Source organism: Antedon mediterranea, chromosome 5, assembly GCF_964355755.1.
Source record: "Antedon mediterranea chromosome 5, ecAntMedi1.1, whole genome shotgun sequence".
Classification (NCBI taxonomy): Eukaryota; Metazoa; Echinodermata; class Crinoidea; order Comatulida; family Antedonidae; genus Antedon; species Antedon mediterranea.
The window spans coordinates 22404437-22428512 of record NC_092674.1 but is presented as its reverse complement, the minus strand read 5'-3'; the positions used below and the strand labels follow the sequence as shown (position 1 = coordinate 22428512).

Genomic DNA, 24076 nt, shown 5'->3' with positions numbered 1-24076 from the left:
AAGTAGAATATGTTTACTATAAATAATTAAAAGAAAAATAACTCTATAATATCGGAACTATGTTTCAAATCCACTATTTGGTCATTCTCAAATTCAATTTCAGAAGATTCTATCAATACTCAAAAGTTTATCAAAAAGATACTTTGTTTATGGTTCTAGGAGTGTTCAGAGAATGCCATTCAGTTGTGAACGTTACCGATTACTTCGATAGTTGCTTCTACGATGCATGTGAAGCAGAACCAGATACTTCAACCTTGTGTGACATCATTGCTCAATATGCACAGATTTGCAAAGCATACTTTATTGAAATCGACGATGATTGGAGAGAGCAGGTGGATTGTTGTAAGTGATTATATTAAAATAATGATTTTGTAGTTTAATGACAGTACGAAACTCTCTGGTCATATTCACCAATCACACTTATTATTTAAGAAGTGGTGTTTATTTCATGGGTAACAATTTTCCAGAGCGTGTTATAAGTGTGACTATTGAATAGGAGCTTTTACACATTGCTTTATTTATTCTCAAGACCTAATTCAAATCTACTATTAAAATTTGCTATTAAATTAAAGCGTTGGTTTGGACTATGCTATAACAAAAAATGATCTATCAATAATAACATTGAGTCTGTGCACATAAAACCAAATTACCCTTGTAAATACCAAACCTTAATAGGCCCTTTAAGTATAATACCTAATTTTGTTCTGAAACTTTTCTGTCAAAAATATTACCACATATTTTCCCTTGCTATATAACAGCTTTGAGTTGTCCTGATAACTCCATGTACAATCCATGCATGAGTGCATGCCCCCCAACTTGTGCTGATTCTGAACCAGATGAAATCTGTCCATATGCATGTGTTGATGGGTGTGAATGCCAGCCAGGCTACATTCAAGATGGTTTGAACTGTGTTCCTGTTGAGCAGTGTGGCTGTACTTATGATGGATATTATTATTCTGTAAGTAGACAAACTGGTTCAATACAATTTGGTCCAGTGTGAACATACAATATAGCAGAACACATGATTATGTAAACTTGACTTGAGTCTTTTTTGCTTATAGATGTATGGATGGTCACTATTTTTCTGTAACTGCTTTAATTTTAATTCTCTGACACATGTAAAACTATGACAAAACCAGTACAGTATTAGAAATTGTAACTCAATAATCGGAAATACCATGCAATCTATTAATAGGGAGGTTTTGATTTGCGACGACCTAACTAGGTCAGGTATATCTATTTGTCATTGGTCGTTACCTGGACCTAGAAACCATCAAAACTGTGCAAAGGCGGTGAGCAAGTAAACATGTTACAGTATCCCTGCATACAAATTAACATGATGTGTTTTGGTCATCGATTATAGCAAATCGAAAGCTTCCTAAACAATTGTACACATTATTTTTACAGCTTAATTCATCCTATGTAACATCTGATTGCGGCATAGAGTGTCTATGCTTGGGCAATAACACCTTTGACTGCAGAAGTTTGGAATGTAACTACTATGCAGAATGTGAAGTTAATGATGGTGTCTTTGGATGTCATTGTATAGATGATTTCTTTGGCGATGGGGAAGATTGTACTGTATCAGGTATATTAAAATCAAATCCTCCACAATGTATAACCAAAGTTGTGATTTTCTTGTTTGTAATCTATCAGAGACACTAACAATAGGTTTAGTGATGTTGCCATAAAGGTACATAATTAACTACATCTAGAAACCTCCCAATCAACCCTGTTAATGACAAGAGTCTCCCAATATTTCGTATCATCTGCCTCTAAAATACAATTTTTCCCGATTTTTTAGATAAAACTTAAAACAAATCCTGAGATAATTTAACAATTTAAAACCAATATTAGCTTCATTTTTATCATAAACTGCAGGCTGGTAACAATGAAATTATCCAGCCAAATGGCAAGGATACTCTTAGTTATGTTGCACTTCCCACTTAAAAAATCCTGGTTCCACCACCAAAAAAGAATTTTCGCAATGGAGAGTGTCCCTGACTTGCCTTGTTATAGTTAAGTGGTATTAAAAATATCTAAATACTATATATTTATTTAGCATGTTGGCCTAACCCATGTCCAGAGAACTCTGAATGCCTGTATAGACCGTTATCTGACACTGGTTACTTATGTGCATGTGAAGGTAACATGATGGGGCCTTATTGCAACATAACTGCAAGTAAGTAAAGTACATTTTGTTTAGTTTACGTATTTTGTACATACAGTCTTGGAATATTCCAGCCTTTTTAAAAAATGACAAACTATATGATCTTGCTCAAGTCTCCCTACCAACTGTGTGGCGCAGTGTGTTGGGCGTTTAACTGCTGATTGTGAGTTCAAATCCAATGCTCTCATATTGCTTGTATTCTTAGGCTTACATTTTCATTTTACTTAAAATGCATATTGTACATTGACAGTAAATGCAAAGGTCAATTTTATATCTATTGTGCTCCTTAAAGTGCTATTATTAGTACAAAATATTCATGTATCATTACAATTGTCTGTATTTGTATATTTTGTTATTGTTACAGCTTTTACTGAGGAGTTCTCTTGTTATGGGCCAGAATGTGCTGTAGGGTACTTCTTAGCACCAAACTATCCTGACTTCTACCCAAATGATTTTATTGGCTTCTACCGGTTATTTGCACCTGGTGCCACATCAATCACTTTCACTTTCGCATCAAACTTTGAGGTTGAATACACTAAAGATGCCTTGTATATCGGCCCTGGTGTAATGTATACATCTTCAGTGGCTGGATCAGTTGCAGTTGAAGAGGAAGATCTGTATTATTTAAGTGGATATGGTCTTACTGGTCCTGTCATTATACCTGGCGATGTTGCCTGGATGTACTTTACATCTGATTTTAGCATTCGGTTCAGGGGTTTTAATTTATCATTTGTAGCAGGTAACATAATGGCTTTCTTTGTAAAAAAACATAAAGATCAAAGCTATTTATAAAGCTATTAAATGTGTAGAGCTAAATTATCACAGTATACATTAATAAATCTATCAGCCACCTAATGTATAGGATTACCAAATGTATAGAGCCATCACATTAATAGATCAATCTCATTAATACTGTAGATTCAACAAAAACAATATAGATTCATAATGTGTACAGAACCATCAAGAACTGTCAAATTTATAGAGCCATCACAGTAGATGCATCACACTCATAGAACCATCATTTTAAAAACCACAATGTAGAGGTAGCATTTTAAAAAACCAAAACATAGTGCCATCATATTAAAAAGCACAACGTAGGGCCATCATTTTTTTTTAAAGCACAACATAGAGCCATCATTTTAAGAAGCACAACATAGAGCCATCATATTAAAAAGCACAACGTAGGGCCATCATTTTTTTTAAAGCACAACATAGAGCCATCATTTTAAGAAGCACAACATAGAGCCATCATTTTAAGAAGCACAACATAGAGCCATCATTTTAAGAAGCACAACATAGAGCCATCATTTTAAGAAGCATAACATAGAGCCATCATTTTAAGAAGCACAACATAGAGCCATCATTTTAAGAAGCATAACATAGAGCCATCATTTTAAGAAGCACAACATAGAGCCATCATTTTAAAAAGCACAACGTAGGGCCATCATTTTTTTTTAAGCACAACATAGAGCCATCATTTTAAGAAGCACAACATAGAGCCATCATTTTTTTTTTAACACAACATTGAGCTATCATTTTGAAAAGCACAACATAGAGCCATCATTTTAAAAAACACAACATAGAGCCATCAATTTAAGAAGTTTATTTTTTATAAATACAGGTTTTGAAGAATTTGAAGATACCTACTGTTTCTTCAGTTCAGAAACTCGCTTAGATGGTGAAACATGGGATTTTGGAATATGTGATCAATGTTCTTGTTCTAATGGAACAATTGCCTGTACAAATGTAAGTAACAATGTCTTTACAATCACAATAATAGGGAGCTTTTGATTTTCAACAACCAATTTAAGCTCAGGTCAATCAATATGTTGTCGGTTGTCGACTGTATCAAGGTGAGAAACAAGTACCCATGACCCAATACCTCCACATGCATGAATCAATAGCTCCCTATTGTCTATTTTGTCATCATGGCCTGTTTTGAACATGATCCTTCTAGGTAATAGGTTCATATAAAATATTGTGATTTACCTATTATCATGATTATGTTTAGCATAATAAAAAGAAACCATTTACATAGAAATCATATAATGAATGGTTTTCATTTACATTTTGTTATTAAGCACAAAAGGACATTAATTAAAATTTAAAATCATCACTTCAGTTAATATAACATTCCATCAAATTGTATTTTCTGTTTGCTCACTAAATGAATGTATCACATTGGCTGAAGATATCTGCATCAAGTATTAACTTTAAAAAAAGATGCTCTCTAAATCCACACAAAATCATCCTTTATATTTCAATCAATTTTACTGCAAACTGTCCTGACCTAAAACATGGATGGTGTATAAGGTGATTGAAACGTGCTTCTTGTCGATTTAAGAGGAGCGAATTTGGCACCTCTATTTAAATGTCAACTTAAAACTTTTTTATTAATAATACTTGTATTGTTAGGTGTAGTATACTAAGTAAAAATATAATAATATATTTTTTTACAGAATGGAACAAGCGCTGTTGAATGTACATCTGATGATGATTGTTCTGAAGACACAACCTGTGAAGTTGTAAACCCTGACACTACATGTGTGTTGCCTCCATGTGAAGAGACTATGATGTGTGCAGACTCAGTGTTTACTGGATGTGGCAACAACAACCCTAACTGTGTGGTTCTGACACTAATTGTTGACATTGATACACTTTTACCTGTAAGTAAGAGCTAAGATGGTATCACAGAAAGACCTCTCTGTACCAAATACCTTGTGTCTTTGGGCAAGATACTTTACTCTTGTTGCCTCGTCCTTGGGATGATACTTTAAGTTGTCTTGTGTATTGATCATGGTTGCCTTTGACCTAATATAATTTTCTCAGTTTAACTGATTATTAAAACATTTACAAATTTACCCATATATTATATGACTATGCTGTGTAACAACGTACTGCAGAGTTTGCCTTAATTTTGCTGAGAAACATCATGTTAAAAAAACTTATGTAAGAAGGGTTTAGCATATGAAGTTTCCAGACATACAACACAATTATAAAATTGAAAGTTGGCTTTACAGTAACAATTATTATTTTCTTGTAAAAGTTTTTCAAACTTGCCAATTGGGAAATATATATACAGCGGTGTGTTTTTACCATGTTAATATATACATTTTTATTTTTTTTTAAGGGACTAACTACTGATACTTTATGTACGGCTCTATTGGACGTTACAATGGACAGTTATCCTGACAATAACTGCACAACTTTCCAATGTGTTGTTGGAAGTCCAGTATCTTCTAGAAGGCGACGAGATGCCTCTCAAATTGTCATAGAAATGTATTTGGTATGTTAGTTTTCATATTTTTCACAAAGGCAAAGTGCACGCTTAATGTAGTTGATTATGAGTATATGAGTAAAATCAGTTATTTTTTGGAAATTGGAAATTAGGCCAAAATATATATATATATAAGCGTAAACCTTTGAAAACATTTTAGGAGAGGGAGAGCATTTCTTAGACATTGACTTATTCTACTATGACTCTATAAAACATAAACAAATGAATCACTATATACATTTTCAACTTCAAGAAAACCATTTAATGCAATCAAATTTTTCTGTACGCTTGCGATAATTAAATGTTACAATTTTATCAGAAGGTTTAGTTGTTTTTTTGTCATTTTTTAAATGCTATTGTAATTTGTGAATCTATTTTTTTTGTTTTTAGATGGCAAGAGATGGAGAATCACCAAAAGAGTATGCCGACACCATTGGATCTGCTATTACTCATGCTGTTGAAGAAGGACTAGTCTCCTATCAAATTGAAGCTATTGAAACTGTATATCCACCACCTGCATTCCCACTTGAAAAGCTATTTGAGGAGAGCGTGTTAAGAGTGTCTACTACAACAGTTGAAAGTGTTAGGGTTGCAGGTATTGTCGTTATTGTTATTATTAAATAATTGGTTTTGAATGTGTTAAGTAGTATGTGACTTTTAAAATTGTGAGGCAGAATAGTTGGCATCTGTAAACAGTTATAATTCCTACTTATGATATGAACTACATAGAATTTTTAAAATATAATATGTGTTTTGTTTCAGATATTCAAGACTTCTGGACTACTGACATGATTCTAGCTGTATCAGCCCTTACAGTTGCTTGCATAATCCTCAGTGTACTGGTCCTATTTTTAGTTCGTTTCTTCCGTTCTAAAAAGATCAAGTCGGCCTCTCCCAACTTTGGTGAATCACAGGGGATTGAAGGAGTGGAGTTAACAAGTTCTGTTACAAAGAATGAAGAAAGTGATGCGCCATCTCTACTTTTTGCACGTAAAATCCAACTTGATGATGGTTCTGGTGGAATTGACAACATATATGGACTCAAATATGAATCCAATCTTGATAATTTAGGTTAACTTTTAGGATTATACCATTAGGTGCAGGGTAGTATCTTTATCAATTATTATCTTAATATACAATATTTACAAGTATTCATTTTTTGGTATTTAAAATAAAATTATTATAACTACTATATTGACAATGTATCCGCAACTGATACTTGAATCTTCATAACATGTTGAATACAATACAAGTAAATATATAATATGTAATTATATTTAGTTACTGTAGAGGTGATGGTTTGAAATTATATGTTGTATTTTTGTCTTATAATTTATGATACTGTATACAAGACAACAAAATGATTGTTTGATTAAAAAAACGGGTTCTGTAATGATATTAGCAGATGAAATAATTTGTTTCTGTAATTAATAATTTAATGGTGAAAAAAGTCAATTCAATTTACACAAACACCTGTTGTATTGGTATGATACAGGCATGTTACATAATTCACTTTTTTGATGCATTACTTATATCAGCTTAACATTCAAATTACGGAAACAAAACCTGAAGATCTGAAATAAAGATACTCTATTTAATTTAACTGTCAACAATATGCAAATGATCAAATGCATACTTCTTAACAGGTGTCACATGCAAATTTGGCATCTGTTTTTTTAATGAAAATTATTATACTTAGTAAAATCATATTGTTTTGTTTATGAATGATTGATTTGTAACATTTTGTATACATATTTTTTGTAATACTATTTATACATATATTTGTAATAATATTTTTGTATATCCGTTGGTTTTTGTAATAAAATGTATTTTAGTAGTACAGTATCTTCCTTTTAATTCTAAATGAAATGGATTGAATATGAATGCATTGTTGACTGCACTGAAAACTATCAATTTTATGTAGAGTTGACTACACTGACAGCCTAGTCTGCATAATACTCAGTGGATATATCAGAAGAATATATATCAGAAGAATGAGCAATCTGCAGTTCTCCCTGCAACATTAATATTTTCCATGCGGTAGGACGCTACATACGTCGGTGAAATCTAAGCATATTTTTAAATATTAAAATACATGTATTTAATTCTATTTAATGTGACATGTAAAATATAAATCAAGTCATCATTAGTCTGTATACAGCGCGGGCACTCATGCACTTTTAAAATTGATACAAATTTCCAATGCAAAAATTGCGGGTTGATCATTCTTCTGATATATATTCTTTGCTTACATTGAAAATTTACAGTCGGAAAACTTGGTTATTATTGTTGCTGCCAATTGACCAGTAGGCCTACTACTGACATTTAAGTGCAATTTCATCTTCATATCCTGCTGCAATCGGTTCCAGAAAAAATTAGTACGATGAATACAATTGTGTTGTCCTCGGTTTGTTTATTTATTCGGCCAGCATAAAATCAATCCATAATTATAAAATGAAAATAAAAGAGATAAAAAAAATGCTGGACAGGGGCAGCTTAAGTAAAACACATCGCTGTTACTCAAATTGGTCAGCTACCCCTTTTATAAATTTTTATAATTTCATAAAAATGTGTCAATAAAAAAAATTTGTCCTAAAATAATTAAAGATAAAAAGGAAGAAAAACGTCGAGCAGGTTATATCGAAGAGAACGCAAGAAGGAATACAAGTTGAACACAAACTGATCCATTAAGTAAAGAAGTCCACAGCCGTGGAAAGATACTGAGAGACGGGTGTGTTGAATTGGGCAAGAGTAGGAGAAAATTATGTTTATTTGTTGCCTATTATTTTTAAAAATATTATTAATAAGTAGGATAGGCCTAGGCGAATTTTGCCCTTAATACGTAATTTATATAATTAATAGGCCATAGATAAACAGTAGTACTTTCGAAAAAGTTTGGATGAAGTTACGCGCATGCACACGCGCATGCGCTGTGAGGGAGCTGCTGCCCTGGATGAATTTTAACCGACCAATCAGATGGTTAGACCTGTTAACATGATCTGACGAGACGTAGTATCAGCAAATCATATTGTAGAGGGGCCAAAATATAATGAAAAATGGCGTGTCAAGTCAGTTTCCGGTCGTTTGGTCCTAGTTTACGTATCTGCAATAAATTATTAAAATGCTCTTCTTACAATACTCTGTGGTTACGGTCAAATTCAACAAGGTATGCTCTTTAAATTACCAGCGATCTAGGCCTAGCTGGGGCCTAGGTTAGGGTAGGCCTATGATGGAGGCTAGCTAGGCTATAGGCTATAGGCCTAGGCCTTTTAGCCCGGCCCTAGCTAGTTAGGGTTGGCTAGGTAGGAGGCCTACTAGGCTGGAGGCAAGCCCTAGTAGTAGAAAGCCCCGGGTCCGATGTAGTTCACTGAGCTAATTCTTCGCACTGATTGCGGTTAGTAGTTCATTTTTGGGGTTTGCTGTGGTTCTTTGTTTTGGGTTGGGGTTCGTTGTGATTCATTATTGGTCTTGGTGTAATTATTCGGACCCCTTTTTCCTTCTTTCGGGACAAATTGAATTTAAATGAATTATAAAAAAAAAAAATAAGATGTAGGCCTAGGCCTATGTACTTTTAAAATGCTGCCACCATTTTTAGAAATGTTAATACTTTTATAGATTAATAGGCTAAATGATACGGTACCGTATCCTAACTTCTGTTTGCTAAAGGTAAAATTGCAGTATGTCATAATCAGCCAATGGAGTGCTGGTACGTGTATGACGTCATCGTATAATGACTTTGGATTTTTTTTCATATCGCGAAAACAGTGATCAACCGCTTAACATTTTCTTTATTTATCGCTATTATTGCTGTCGTGTGTGACAAAAACTAAATGTATAGCCTACGTCTGTTAAATATTGAAAAGCCAAAACATGTTGATTTTAATTCTAGAATACAGAAAACCGTTTCAAAAGAGGCCTAGGCCTACTTTTGCTACGTACTATTCTCATTATATGAGTTTGTTTGTGTAGAAAGAGGTGCCAGGCTGGGGCCAGCTGCATGTGTATTTGAGGGGCCCTTTATTGTCCACATTTGCTTGTTGTTTATGGTCACCATCTGTAAACAAAGTTTAATAAAAAATGTAGGCCTAAATAGGCTATTTGGAATAAAAATAAAACCCTCATAGTAAAACTATGGACGAATAAACTAGACGCAACACAATTTCCAACATTTAATTATAATTCCTTTACTTCTAATTTGGCTATCAACATATCTGATTATATACTACTGTATGTTGTATAATGAAATAATATTTGAAATCGAGTGCATGTTTTAAACGCCCACCAACCACATGAACTTGCTTTATTACTACAGCATCGACGTTGTCGCCCGTTATTAAACTTCTGGATTCAACATTGCTAGGTTTTGCTCCGGGGCTGAGTCACAGAGAATCAACGCACACATCAATGCAGCCTTGCACCGCCGATAGGCATTCAGAGTACAGACGCGATATGAACAAAATTCAAAGTATTTATACGATGACGTCACACACGTACCAGCATCCCATTGGCTGATTATGAAGTAATGCAATTTTACCGTACCTTTAGTAAACGGAAGTTAGGATACGGTACCGTATCTTTAGCCACGGCATAAAAAAAAATCTAGGCCTAATACCCATAAAAATATGAATAAATGAATAATATTCTTTATTATTAAACAGGTCATCACCAGAAAAATACACAGAAAGCTATGTACATAAATCGAGTAGTGGTCCTTTGATAGGAAAGACGATTGGTCAGTTTTTGGAGGAGACTGCAGAACGTTACCCTGAACGAGATGCTTATGTTTTCTGTCGTGAGGGTATCCGAAAAAACTTTGCAACTTTCAAAGAAGAGGTAGGTGCTACGACATCTATTGTTTTTATTATACTTTTTATTAAAGATACTGTCCCTTAAAAACATTGACCAATCACAAGCAGCAGTTTGGATGATCATATGTGATTGAACAAATTATTTGCATTGTTTGTGTGGTGTCTGTGTGTCTGTGCTACAGTACACTGGAAGTTTATGTATGTTATATTCCTAACCTAAAATTTAACAAATATTTATATAGTAGTACCTACTGGTATAAAGTAATATATTGTTAATATCTGTTTTAAATTTTATTATTGCAGGTTGACAAAATTGCTGCAGGGTTTTTAGCAATTGGTGTCAGCAAAGGGGATAGAGTTGGTATATGGGGGCCAAGCAGCATTGAATGGGTGCTAACACAGTTTGCTACAGCACGTATTGGTGCTATACTAGTCAACATTAATCCAGCATACAGAACTGACGAGTTAAATTATGCTCTAAATAAGGTATGATACTCATACAATAATGGATAACTCCTTTAATTGTTATAAATAAAGTAGTCCAAACCCCAACCCTTTTCCATCTTCCCTTTTTTTAAACATTAAACAGAATTCCTCACTCGTGTTGGAACTATATCCTGGTAGCTTTTAAACCAAGTTAATTCCCTGTACCTGTAGCTTGATGGTTAACATGCTTTCAATCCCAAGGGTAATGAAATTAACATTTTTTGAAAAAATAAATAAAATTGATGATTTGATTTGTTGGGTATACATACTTTTGTTCTCCAAAGAACCGAGATTCTTGCAATTAAGAAATGTACAGTATTGCTATGGTGTAAAATAAAATTTAATCAGTTGTTGAACTACTACTACAATGGTTGTTATAATTGGTGAGATTGTCAGTCAATTTTCAAGTAATTCTCGGATGAGACTCGAACCTCTTCAGTTTCTCAATATATTGAGTATTGAGAGCTTACTTATGCACTATTTTGTATTTTTTGTATTTTGTATTAATATTTGTCCTCAGTGAGGAAATTCTGATTAGGCCCTCCATGGACCCACGGCAGCCAGCAGTGCAGCGCAGCGCCTACCAGATTAGGCAATGAGAGTAAAGCATCTTGCCTAGGGATGCAATTAGTATGGTACAGATAACCTCGAACCCATGCCTATCACATGCTAGTCCGATATTACCATTACACCATCACTCTCCAGTATATACAGCACCCGTCACGATTTCTAGACGGTCTCCCATCCAGAACGCAACCGGGCCCAACGTTGCTTAACTTCGGTGATCTATATAAGAATGAACTATTATTTTTATTATTATACAGTACAGTTAGACAGAGTCTGGTAAAACATCTTACTAAATAAATTTAGTTATTATTGACATACCTTTTCAATACATGCATTGCAAAACATAAAATGTTGTATACCATAAATATCATTTTTTTAAAGGTTTCCTGTAAGGCGATAGTTTCAGCTAAATCTTTCAAGACACAAGATTATTTTAGTATGCTTGATGAAATATGCCCTGAAGTACAAACAGCTAGCCCTGGTGATTTACAAAGTAAAGGGTAAAGTCTTATTATTTGATATATTGTATTGTTACAAACGTTGCAACTTTTCGTTTTCTTTTGGAGTCTTCCGAAAATTCACCCAGAATTTTGGTTGAAGATTAAATCAGCCTAAGCCACTGTCACCAATTAGGTGTGTAAATCCATATTTACTGTCCATAGTTGCTATAATAGTGCAACATGTCTCTGGTAAATATCGTAATTCTGCTAAACGCTTTTTTGCGATAATGTACTCGCATGGCACGAGATTGATGAGAAACTAACGCATCAAATTTTCTGACTTTCCTTGATCAACCCAAACTGAGGCCCATCCCAGGCGGCGGTAAATATACCTTGGGGTTGGAACGTCTGTAGTTATAATTACTATATTCATTCATAATGAAAGATGATTTATTATGCAAATTTTTATTTTTATGAGTTTGAACAATGATACTCTTTCCATTCGCGGAATATAAACGGTCAACAGTCAACACTTCTGTTTTAAAGTAAACTTTTATTCAATTAATCAAGATTAATTGAAATGGCCACACAAAAGAGTTCTGTAAAATTTAAAGGAATTGTTCTACATTAACTTATACACATTTCTATTTTGTCTTCAAGAGTTCCCAGTTTGAAATCTATTATCATGATGGGTGATGAAGAGTTCCCTGGGTCATTTACGTTCAATGACCTCTATTCAATGGGAACATCTGAACACTTTAAAGTAATTGAAGAATGTAGAACTAGTTTGCAATTTGATGAACCAATCAACATTCAATTTACATCTGTAAGTTTACAATTTATATAAAATAATTAAGTTTTAATTAATTTATTTAATTTTTCAATCCTTTATTTTCTTTGCAGAAGCCCGTTATTTAATCTGTATTAACTATTATGACTTAATTCACTCGCTATGGAGCTAATGTTATAAATGGCTACTTTGCATTATAAATCCTTTTATGACTCCATGTTTATGATAAGGCAGATCCAAGGAGGTTGAGTGAGAGGAGTGGATAAAGTGTTCAAAGAATGTGAAATTATTAAAGTTCAGCAATTTACAATGTTTATGCCCTACTAACACCCTTCGCCCTAACCCCTCCTGCATTCATTTTACAATAAAATCGTAGAGGTCTTTTAACACAATTTTGTTTACAAAGGGAACAACTGGTAACCCAAAAGGAGTGACACTTAGTCATCATAACATAGCAAACAATAGTTTAATAGTTGGTCGACAACTCGATTATCACTTAAAGGTAAGTAGAATCTCAGATTTATTTCTGCCAAAAAAAAGGACTATTTCAAATTTACAAATTAAACTAAATTTGAATCATGTTAAAAAAACATTTTTACATTATAGTGTACTATTCAAAAGCCATTAAAAAAATAACAAAATGTATGTTGAGTGTGAAGGGGGAAGTGTGATGCAGCTGGGATTTTTTAGAATAAGTCTTCTTATACCAGCATTGATTAAGCTTGGTTTCTAACTTGGACGCAATGCAATGACATATGCACAACACAAGTAAATTAACCAATCACAAGCGACAGTCCAGATGATCCATTGCATCATTAGTGGTCAAATTACTTGCGGTTCAGAGTGGGAACCAAGCTTAAAATGTGACCAAACTATATGGGAACCATACTGTAGATTAACAATGATGATTTATTTTTACAGCATCACAAGATTAGTATGCCTGTACCTTTGTATCACTGCTTTGGAATGGTACTGGGTAGCCTGGCAACAGCAGTCCATGGAGCTACTACTGTTTTCCCATCTCCTAGCTTTGAACCAGAAGCAACGCTTCAAGCCATACACAATGAAAGGTGAGAGATTTATCCAAATTCTGGTGCGTGATGTTTGTAGGTGGTACAGATGTTAGTATGACGTCGTAGAAATATTGTCATAATGGTAGGTGTTGGTATGTGGTAGGGATATTGGCATAATGGTATGTGATGCTAGTATTTGGTTGAGATGGTGTATGGGGTTAAAGATGTTGGTATGGTGGTATAGTAGCATTTGGTGTGTTGTAGAGAGTATGTTGTAAGTATGGTTGTGTAATAGCATTGGTATGTGGTAGATTTTGATATAGTAGCATTGGTATGTGGTAGAGTTGTTGGTATGGTGGTATAATAGCATTGGTATGTGGTAGATGTTGATATAGTAGTATTGGTATGTGGTAGAGTTGTTGGTATGGTGGTATAATAGCATTGGTATGTGGTAGATGTTGATTTAGTAGTATTGGTATGTGGTAGAGTTGTTGGTATGGTGGTATAATAGCATTGGTATGTGGTAGATGTTGATATAGTAGTATTGGTATGTGGTAGAGTTGTTGGTATGGTGGTATAATAGCATTGGTATGTGGTAGATTTTGATATAGTAGTATTAATATGTGGTAGAGTTGTTGGTATGGTGGTATAATAGCATTGGTATGTGGTAGATGTTGATATAGTAGTATTGGTATGTGGTAGAGTTGTTGGAATGGTGGTATAATAGCATTGGTATGTGGTAGATGTTGATATAGTAGTATTGGTATGTGCATGGTAGAGTTATTGGTTATTTGTATTGGTATAGTAACATTGGTATGTGGTAAATGTTGGTATAATTAGTATTAGTATATATTAGGGATTTTTTTAAATAATAAATAATAAATTTTTTTTTTTTTTTTTCTCCTATGTAGATGCACATCGCAGTATGGTACGCCAACTATGTTTATTGATGTGCTACATCACCCAAACTTTGACCAGTATGACCTGACATCGTTGACAACTGGTATCATGGCTGGGTCACCCTGTCCAATAGAAACTATGAAGCAAGTTAACACAAAAATGCACATGAAAGATGTTACGGTACCAATTCCAAATTTTTTTGGGAAATTAAGAGTTGAATAAATAATAAACATAAGTAAATAATTAATAATTTTTAAACTGTGGCTCTCAATAAGTTAGTAGTCTTAAATCACTTATTTATTTAAGATGTCCTCAAATCGTAAAATATCTGTCTTTCTGCCTGTTTTTTAGATAGCTTATGGACTGACAGAAACCAGTCCTGTAACGTTCCAATGTGAAATGGATGATCCGATTGAAAAACGAGTCTCCACTGTTGGTATGCCATCACCACATAATGAGGTAAAACTGTGACAAACATAAGTCAATATTGTTTGAACTGGTACAATTGTATTGAGATGACAAAACCATGTAATATGAATTGAACTTGCTGTGCACTGAACCCCGAAAGTTGAAGGCTAAAGCTGCATTCACACTTCTTCAGAAAATGATACTGTTTTGTTAAACAATGGAAAATGATATACATAATTGAATAGTGCCATCTTCTCTTTATTTCCATTTAACAGAACAAGTGTGAATGAAGCTTTAATTTGGGCACAGTGAAGATCCTATCATTGGACTCCATTGGCCTCTGGAAACCAATATTTCTTATCTAGCAGAGATTAGAATAGAGTTTCCTAGATTTCACCAATATTACCAACCACCACATGTCCACTATCTATAATCACTTGTCACAGTATTAGTAAAACCACTTTAGGATATTATTCTTAAATATTTTCATTTAAATAGTTGGTATATTTTACTTGATTGGTCAATGTAGACTGTCTGGAAAGTACTTTAGTTTCATACAAACATTCAATAATGTAATGTCTTTACAGGTAAAAGTGATTGATCCCGAAACAGGTGTAGTCTTACCCATCAACACATCTGGTGAACTTTGTACCCGTGGCTACACAACAATGCTTGGTTATTGGGAAGATGAGAAAAATACACAAAAGACAATTGATGGTAATGGATGGCTGCATACAGGGTATGTTGGTGATAACTGGATTCTTCTTCAGGATTCATCTCATGGCCAAAATAGTGTCACTAATTAAGTTTTTAGTCTATAATTGGCTTACTGTGTGTTGAATTAAAAATGAGTTTATGTTTATGAGTTGGATGGTGAGAATAATTCATGTATTGAAAGATTTATGGCTCTATTTGATGAGACGGAGCCAGGTTAAATAGAGAAGTCAAAATGTCAACAATGAAATATTCCATTTAACGAATACAAAACATTCATTATTTTTGTTTTATAACACACCTTTTTTAAAATTAATATGTACAAAAATCTAAACATGTAAGCATGGAACTATACATTTGTAGCTCCTTGGTGTAAGGATTGATTCTTTATTTTCCACACAAATTTCATAAAAATATATATAAACAACAGGATAACCACAAGCAAGCAAAGCTTTTAATCTGTGGCACTCTTAACTTTAAATGTAAATTTACAAATACATTACAAAAATGTTTTCATGTAGTAAAGTATAAATTATTAAGGAAAATACTTGACAGACACAAATATATACTGAAATGTAATTAATTAATTTGAAACGATAAAGATACACGATGAGGAAATCTGTGATATATGTCAGATATAATAAGAAATAAACAGTCATTCTCAGATCTATATTTACAGTAATACTATTTTTGACACACAGTGATCTGGCTACTATTGATGAAGATGGATTTGGAAAGATTGTGGGTAGAATAAAGGATCTAATTATACGAGGTGGTGAGAATATATATCCAACAGAGATTGAACAATTTCTTTACAAGCACCCTAAAATAGAAGATGTACAGGTTAGTATATACAATATCTTTTTAGGTTTTTTGTTTATGCATAAAATTAGATATTTTTTACTAAAATCATTTATTATTACTTTAGATATAGATTTAATAATCTACAGTATGTGTTTGATTTGATGCGAGGCATGAACAAAAGTGCTTGATATAAAAGCAGAGCAAAATAGATTCAGCTTAAACTGTTTGAGAAAGGAGATCAAAATCAATCTCCAATCATCTAGTATAAAACAGTGTTTTGTTGCTGTCGCCACTGTTTTCAACCATAGTTAGCTTATCTTCTCTTATCTCTATTTTTTAGGTCATTGGTATACCTGACAAACGACTGGGTGAAGAGGTATGTGCTTGGGTGAAGTTAAAGGCTGGTGAAACGGCAACAGAGGATGACATTAAACAATTCTGTAAAGGAAATGTAGGTATCTCTAATACAAGAAAAACAATTTGGACAAGATTTGAGGGCCAAGTAAAATGATTCAATGCAGACTTTTCTATAGATTGATGTAATAACATTGTTAATTTAATTATTTGCTTCACAACTCAAATTCTGTTTTTCACTATTCCACTAAGCGAATTTTTTTCGCGCGAATTGAAAAGGTCGGCTTATACGCATGCGTATTTGTCTTTCCATTTTCCAATTTCCTCTCTGCATCGAATTATAGTTCTATGAGTTTTTCGCTTCAGCGAAATAGGTACTTCAAATTGTTTCTACTCAGTAAGTGAGCTATGATGCGTTATGAGCACTTATGCGGATCGAAAAGCTTAGCAGACATCATATAAAAATCGCTCTTGTAGTGGAATAGGGTTGTGTGCTTTTTTCTCTGTAAAACTTTGGATTTGCGCGAAAAACATTTACAAGGTGGAGAACAGATTTAAACATCTGGTTTTCTAGACATTTTTTACTCTTATTTGGATATTTGTAGAGTTTGTATAACTTTCAATTTTTTTTCTTTAGATTTCTCACTTCAAGATACCAAACATTATCCAGTTTGTGAGTTCATTCCCACTCACTGTAACCGGTAAAGTTAAAAAATATGTCATGAGAAAAGAAATGGAAGAAAATTTATCAGACAAATAAAGTAATCTTTACAAAAAGGACATACATTACCTTGATATGAATTATGATGATAATATTTGATAATCGGTCTTACAATAATATGATAATGCTGAAGAAGAATTGTATTGGTAATATACGAGAATGTGGGGCATGCATGGGTTACCAAACATTCATTAAAACATTTATATTTTTTTGGATAAAATATGCAGTTATATTTATACCATTTGAATAAAATAGGTTTAATTATAACAATAATGTGCTGCTACTTTACTAAGTTTTAAACATTTGAAATATTTTTCTATATGTTTTTTATATATATATAGGTATTTTTCTCTGAACAAGTTATATTCTGTATAATAAAGTATTATACTTCACAATCAAAAACAGGAATTAAATTCTTTCTGTATATATTCAGTGATTGGTTGAGCTGTTAAGAGCCATAATACGTATCCATAATACCAGCAAGAGTTCAACACACACTCACTCACTTGTTCTGGTGGTATAACGAAACTGTGGGTCCAGTGTACACCAATGTCTTGTACATCTTTCGAAACGACTATGGGGTTACCCTGTTGTTCTAGTTTACACAGCCACAGCCCTCTGGGAGTAATAGTCTTTTACTGTCACCCAGTATAAAAAACAAATAATACAGGGAATTTACAAAAAAAATGGGAAAATTGAAAATGCAAAAAAAATAACCTCCTTCTGTGACAATTTTTAATATAGAGTCCCCGAAAATTGCATTATACATTGAAATATGAACGGAATTAATTATAAGTCTACAGGACCAGACAACCTTAATTGGGGTGGATCTAAGAAAGTTTTAAAAAATATTGTTGCTAGAACTATGGTATAGTAGCCAATTATGACCAAAAAAAAGCAAAGGGTAGCCATTTTTAACGGATTTTTTAAAGAAATTTGCCAAAATGTGACATTTTTAAATATGTTAAGGTAACATGCGCAGAACACGTTATGTGCCTCTGCGCATGTAAATTATGATAAAGTAACCAATTATGACAAAAAAGCAAAGGGTCGAAATTTGGCCATTTTATGAAAATTTTTCTCTACTATAAGTACAGGGATTTTTTCGAAAATTACCCAAACATGACTTTTAAAATATGCTGAGTATGATATAGTAGCCAATTATATCAAAAAAAGCAAATGGTCGAAATTTGGTCATTTTTCGAAAATGTTCCTGTACTATAGTACAGAGATTTTCCCGAAAATTGCCAAAAATATGACTTTTTAAAATATGTTGAAGTAACATGCGCAGAACACATTATGTGCGTTTGCGCATGTAAATTTATATAGAACCCAATTATGACAAAAAAGCAAAGGGTCGAAATTTGGTCATTTTTCGAAAATTTTCCTGTACTATAGTACAGGTATTTCCCGAAAATTGCCAAAAATATGACTTTTTAAAATATGTTAAGGTAACATGCGCAGAACACATTATGTGCGTCTGCGAATGTAAATTATAATAGTAACCAATTATGACAAAAAAGCAAAGGGTCGAAATTTGACCATTTTTCGAAAATTTTCCTGTACTATAGTACAGAGATTTTTCCGAATATTGCCCAAAATATGACTTTTTAAAATATGTTAAAGTAACATGCGCAGAACACATTATGTGCGTTTGCGCATGTAAATTATGATATAGTAACTAATTATGTCAAAAAAGCAATGGGTCAAATTTTGCCATTTGTAGAAAATGTTCCTGTACTATATAGTACAGAGATTTGTTCAAATATTGCCCAAAATATGACTTTTTAAAATATGTTGAAGTAACATGCGCAGAACACATTATGTGTATTTGCACATGTAAATTGATATAATACCCAATTATGACAAAAAAGCAAAGGGTGGAAAATAAGCAATTTTTACCGGATTTTTTTCGGAAATTGTTAAAATGTGACTTTTTAAAATATGTTGAGGTAACATGCACAGAACACATTATGTGCGTCTGCGCATGTAAATTATGATATAGTGACTAATTATGTCAAAAAAGCAATGGGTCAAAATTTTGCCATTTGTAGAAAATGTTCCTGTACTATATAGTACAGAGATTTTTCCAAATATTTCCCAAAATATGACTTTTTAAAATATGTTGAAGTAACATGCGCAGAACACATTGTGTCCGTTTGCGCATGTAAATTATGATATAGTACCCAATTATGACAAAAAAAGCAAATGGTAGAAATTTGGCAATTTTTACCCGATTTTTTCATTCATTCATTACTCTGCTTTTATTCAATATTTCTCTTTGTAGTATATATAAAATAAAACTGAATTGCGCGAGATTTACATATAAAATCGGTACAAGATTTCAAACATCAAAGTTCACAACATTAAAAAGTTAAATAATTATTTTTAAAAGGAAATATTACACATGGAAAAGACTACTGATGAAAGTACTTTATACAAAATATTATTTGAGAGAACTATTGTAATTGGTATTGTTGTTATGCCCGAAATGTTTTTATTTTTGGTTTATTAATTAGTCTACACAGGGCTGGAAAACATGAGTTGTTGAATATGTTAGTATTGTCATATATTTCACTTTGCTTCTTAGCGTTCCTAAGTATCCCGCCACACGTTTTGCGTGACTTGTAGACGCTACTGTGCGATTTCCAAATTGCATTTCGAATATAAGATATGAGGAAAGTGTATTCGTTAGAGGGTGGTCTATTTGAGAGATACCATAGACAGAACACATCGTTTTTATAATTAAGAACAGATACATCATATATATTGAACACTAAAATGCTTTATTTGTTCATAATCATAATATAATAACAATATATATTCTTAAAGATTGGCAAATATTAGTAGGCCTACGAGAAAAAAAAACGAATACAGATTCTACAGAAATGTTTTTAGGGTGTCATTTGGCAATTGTCCAAAAGAAGAAGAATACCAGAAGAATTAAATTTGCCATTATTTTGACAGGACTGGTGATTATCAGGACTAGCGATAATATTTAAATTTCAATCCAGAATTTACACTTTTATGTGCATAGTCATCGACTAAAGTGTGTTTGTCAAGGTACACATAGTTGACGGAAACGGATGCAGTAGTAGTTCCATAAACCGATACATCTTCAGATGAAGATGAATAACAAGGGCTTATTGATTCAAGTCTGTTATTTTGAACTACAAGATTAAAGCACCATAATGCTAGCGGATTAGTAGCAATTGAAGATTATCTGAAATTTGTTTCAGAACCGAAAAGTATAGTGCAGAACACAAACCTTTGCCACTTTCAAATGGAAAATTATTAAGAGGTTTATAAGCTGGATAGTTTGAATATTAGCCAACCGATTTTAAGAGAACATTAGCTTCATTAGATAGCAATAAAAAACCCGATAACTAACATATAATAAAGTTTCCATGTTGTTAGATAAAGTGGGCATACAGGTACTTGGCTCCGTTTTTCAAGAATTGAGAGATTATAAGAAATTCCTTCCAGATGCTGAACAAAATTTGCTTATTATTAGGCAAACGATTTTGAAAGAGAACGCCTTGTTGCGTTTAAGATTATCTGAAATATCTATCAGATTTTTGACTATGTTCTAGATGCTGAACAAAGTTTGCTTATTAGCCAAACGATTCTGAAAGAGGACGCCTTGTTGCGTTTAAGATTATCTGAAATATCTATCAGATTTTACACTATGTTCTAGATGCTGAACAAAGTTTGCGTATTAGCTAACGGATTTTGAAAGAGAACGCCTTCCTACGTTTAAGATTATCTGAAATATCTCTCAGATTTGGACTATGTTCTAGATGCTGAACAAAGTTTGCGGATTAGCTAACGGATTTTGAAAGAGAACACCTTGTTGTGTGTAAGATTATCTGAAATATCTCTCAGATTTTAAACGATGTTCCAGATGCTGAACAAAGTTTGCGTATTAGCCAACAGATTTTGAAAGAGAACGCCTAGTTGCGTGTAAGATTATCTTAAATATCTTTAAGTTTCAAAACGAGGTTGGCTCATTAGAGAACAGATTTTGAAAGAGATCGCGTCTGAGATTCTAAACGAGGTTTGCTCATTGGGCAACGGATTTTGAAATGTTTCCTTATTTTAATATTATTCAAAACGATTTTCAGATTCTGAAAAAAGTGCTCATTATCAAACTAATATAAATATATACGACCTAAAATATTCAGGATTAAAAGATTTTCTGAAGTCTCTTCTAGAGGATTCTAAACACAGTTTGCTTATTTGTAAACAAGAAAAATATCATGCCGTTGGTGTTTAGTCATAAAAAAAAAGCTTTCATGAAGAATAATGAAAAAAAATTTGCTTATTAGGCCTCTTTTTTGACATGAGAAAAAGATCATTTTAAAATAAAAAAACTGGAACATGCATTCATATGGCGAACAGACCTTGACTATTGACATTAGAGTCATCAAGATATGGACTGGGGATGATTGGGGTCATAATACCGATCAACCACTTATAATACTATATTAGGGACTGTGTACCAGCAACGCGCCGGAATTAATACATTGAAAATAAAGCAAAATTATAAAGATGATTATCATAAATGACAATAGAACAAGTAATATTTGAATAATATTATGATTCATTTCCATATGAAACATGACTTTGATATATATATATATTATACTGTCTTTCTATCGCAACAAAAATTTCCTCAAATACTTGTTTAAATAAATTAAAATTGTTTTATGCAATGTCTTTACACGACGGTATGTATCAATTTGAAAAGAAATTATAAACAAATAAATAACTAACTATTATAAATGTTATGATAACCACATTATACTAGGCCTAATTATAAAGGTAAGTAGTTTCGAATTGAATACGGATTGCTATGGGGGAAATACATTAAAATAATTATAATAATATCTCAGTACCATAAAAATGACGACATATACATAATATAAAAATATTAAACGACTTAAAAATAGATACTCTATTATTAAATTTCTACAGTTTGGATTAATAAGAAAGGGCGTCCTCTGGCGTTGAGTTCCCAACACTAACTATGGTGCCGCTATAGAGGGCAGTTTTAAAACTACAACCTTTTTTTTTACAATAACGATCGCTCGTTGCAAATCTAGTAATAATGTACACAATTATTATTATAACATTATAAACTTCAATTTGCTAGTTAGTTTGTTAGTAAGTACTGTTTTTAATCAAGTAACATAAATCTATTATAATCGTGTATATATATTATACAATTTCAATTATTTATTATACACTAAATTAATATAAAAACGCTTTAAATAACAAAAATGATAATCATAACTTAAACAATAATGATAGTATATGATATATAAATATGATGAACATACAAACCAAATGTACTGCAATACAATATTCATTTATGCATAACTGTATTCGTATATTGTATTATATAGCTAGTAGACCTATATATATTGTTTGATTACATTATAAAATATAGATTGTAATGCTATTTTTATTTATTAATACAATAAAATATACTGTCTTTGGCACCTTGGTTCAGTATAGGCATATATGTTTAGTAATGATACATAATAACCATTATCGCACAGCAGCTGTATTTTTATGTTACACAGGCTGCATTTTTTTTTCTTATGGTTTTATATCCAATTAATGTATACTTTTTATAAGATGATTTACTTTACTATTTCTATTTAATACAAAATAGTGAAGCATATTACCTTGAATCTTGATCATAAAGTGAATATTTTAATGACGATTGTTCTTGTTTAAATTGGATAAAACGATAAAGGAAGTAGTTAATTGTGTTTATTTTTTACGACTTTAACTGATCATAAGATATCAAACTAAACAGACACGGTGACTTAACTATTGTGAGAACTGGTGTTGTATGATAAAATAAACTCGGAAGGCACTTATATTAATTCGTTCTAGTTTTTGGTCACCGGCTTCATATCTTCCTCTGAAATAGAAAGGAAAGTTAAATATCATGAATTTTTGTTTAAAAAAAAACCACACAAGGAAACCACTTATAAGAATAGGTCGATTGAATTAAATTGAACATCCGGGTATCGTTAAAATGTAAGGGTTATAATTTTATTCAGGTTAATAGGCATTTTCTTCTCTAATTATAATTTTGTGGTAGTATTAAGACATCCACAAAACACAGTAGACGTTAAATATACAGTGATTACGGCTAGAAATCAAATATATAAAGGCTGGTTTTGTTTGATATTAACCAATTCATGTGAATTAATTCCAATCTTATATTTAATTACAAACATACTAATATATATCGCTATGCATGGCTATTGTTTGTTGAAATGTCCATTGTTACTGTATATCAGTATATACGTTTTGTAACTTCATATAATATGTAAAGCAGCAGTACATCATTTAAATTTTATGAGTCCAAATGTATAATGAGCATTATTTGTACTATTCGAACCGAGTTTTAAAATAATTTTAGTAATACTACCAGCAGGTCAAGTAACATGTTAAAAATAACTTTTTGGTCTTTATGAATAATCATTACAATTAATATTAATGGCTAATTAATGATTGAACAACAAAAAAAAAAAAATCCATGCATTGCATTTCAAATTGCATGCAACAACAACTAGAATTTTACTAAACGAATATATTGAAAAT

At 32.3% G+C, this 24076-nt stretch overlaps 2 protein-coding genes and 1 long non-coding RNA gene across 4 annotated transcripts in view; 2 read left to right on the top strand and 1 right to left on the bottom strand.

The window, feature by feature from the left end:
* LOC140049597 (IgGFc-binding protein-like) overlaps nucleotides 1-7253 on the top strand; it is a 124255-nt gene extending 117002 nt beyond the window's left edge. Inside the window, exons 115-124 of the mRNA XM_072094526.1 lie at nucleotides 160-342; nucleotides 759-958; nucleotides 1408-1588; nucleotides 2063-2182; nucleotides 2535-2909; nucleotides 3792-3916; nucleotides 4630-4836; nucleotides 5301-5456; nucleotides 5838-6042; nucleotides 6210-7253. Coding sequence (XP_071950627.1) covers nucleotides 160-342; nucleotides 759-958; nucleotides 1408-1588; nucleotides 2063-2182; nucleotides 2535-2909; nucleotides 3792-3916; nucleotides 4630-4836; nucleotides 5301-5456; nucleotides 5838-6042; nucleotides 6210-6523 — 2066 coding nt within the window. The 3' untranslated portion in view covers nucleotides 6524-7253. The remainder of the gene's footprint in view (nucleotides 1-159; nucleotides 343-758; nucleotides 959-1407; nucleotides 1589-2062; nucleotides 2183-2534; nucleotides 2910-3791; nucleotides 3917-4629; nucleotides 4837-5300; nucleotides 5457-5837; nucleotides 6043-6209) is intronic.
* Nucleotides 7254-8458: 1205 nt separating this feature from the next.
* Nucleotides 8459-17851, top strand: LOC140048753 (medium-chain acyl-CoA ligase ACSF2, mitochondrial-like). 2 transcript variants are annotated; one of them, XM_072093529.1, is made up of 13 exons: nucleotides 8459-8613; nucleotides 10106-10280; nucleotides 10559-10741; nucleotides 11690-11808; nucleotides 12409-12574; nucleotides 12945-13040; nucleotides 13460-13608; nucleotides 14463-14631; nucleotides 14803-14910; nucleotides 15447-15598; nucleotides 16275-16416; nucleotides 16718-16828; nucleotides 17369-17851. In XM_072093529.1, exons 1-13 carry the CDS (start codon nucleotides 8504-8506, stop codon nucleotides 17489-17491), a joined length of 1803 nt encoding a protein of 600 aa, XP_071949630.1. In that variant the 5' UTR covers nucleotides 8459-8503; the 3' UTR covers nucleotides 17492-17851. The 2 variants fall into 2 exon arrangements, with proteins under 2 accessions (XP_071949630.1, XP_071949631.1); XM_072093530.1 differs by lacking the exon at nucleotides 8459-8613 and adding an exon at nucleotides 9840-9966.
* Nucleotides 17852-20217: 2366 nt separating this feature from the next.
* The window catches only part of LOC140049595 (uncharacterized), a 56374-nt gene continuing 52515 nt past the window's right edge, over nucleotides 20218-24076 (bottom strand). The window contains exon 3 of the long non-coding RNA XR_011845316.1: nucleotides 20218-23387. This is a non-coding gene — a long non-coding RNA (uncharacterized lncRNA). The remainder of the gene's footprint in view (nucleotides 23388-24076) is intronic.

What these genes read in the sequence shown, in the direction of transcription:
- LOC140048753 (XM_072093529.1), top strand. Translation starts at nt 8,504, where the DNA reads ATGGCGTGTCAAGTCAGTTTCCGGTCGTTTGGTCCTAGTTTACGTATC. An exon ending in AACTCGATTATCACTTAAAG is followed by an intron (nt 13,041 to 13,459) that starts GTAAGTAGAATC and finishes TTATTTTTACAG; the next exon opens with CATCACAAGATTAGTATGCC. An exon ending in TGCCATCACCACATAATGAG is followed by an intron (nt 14,911 to 15,446) that starts GTAAAACTGTGA and finishes ATGTCTTTACAG; the next exon opens with GTAAAAGTGATTGATCCCGA.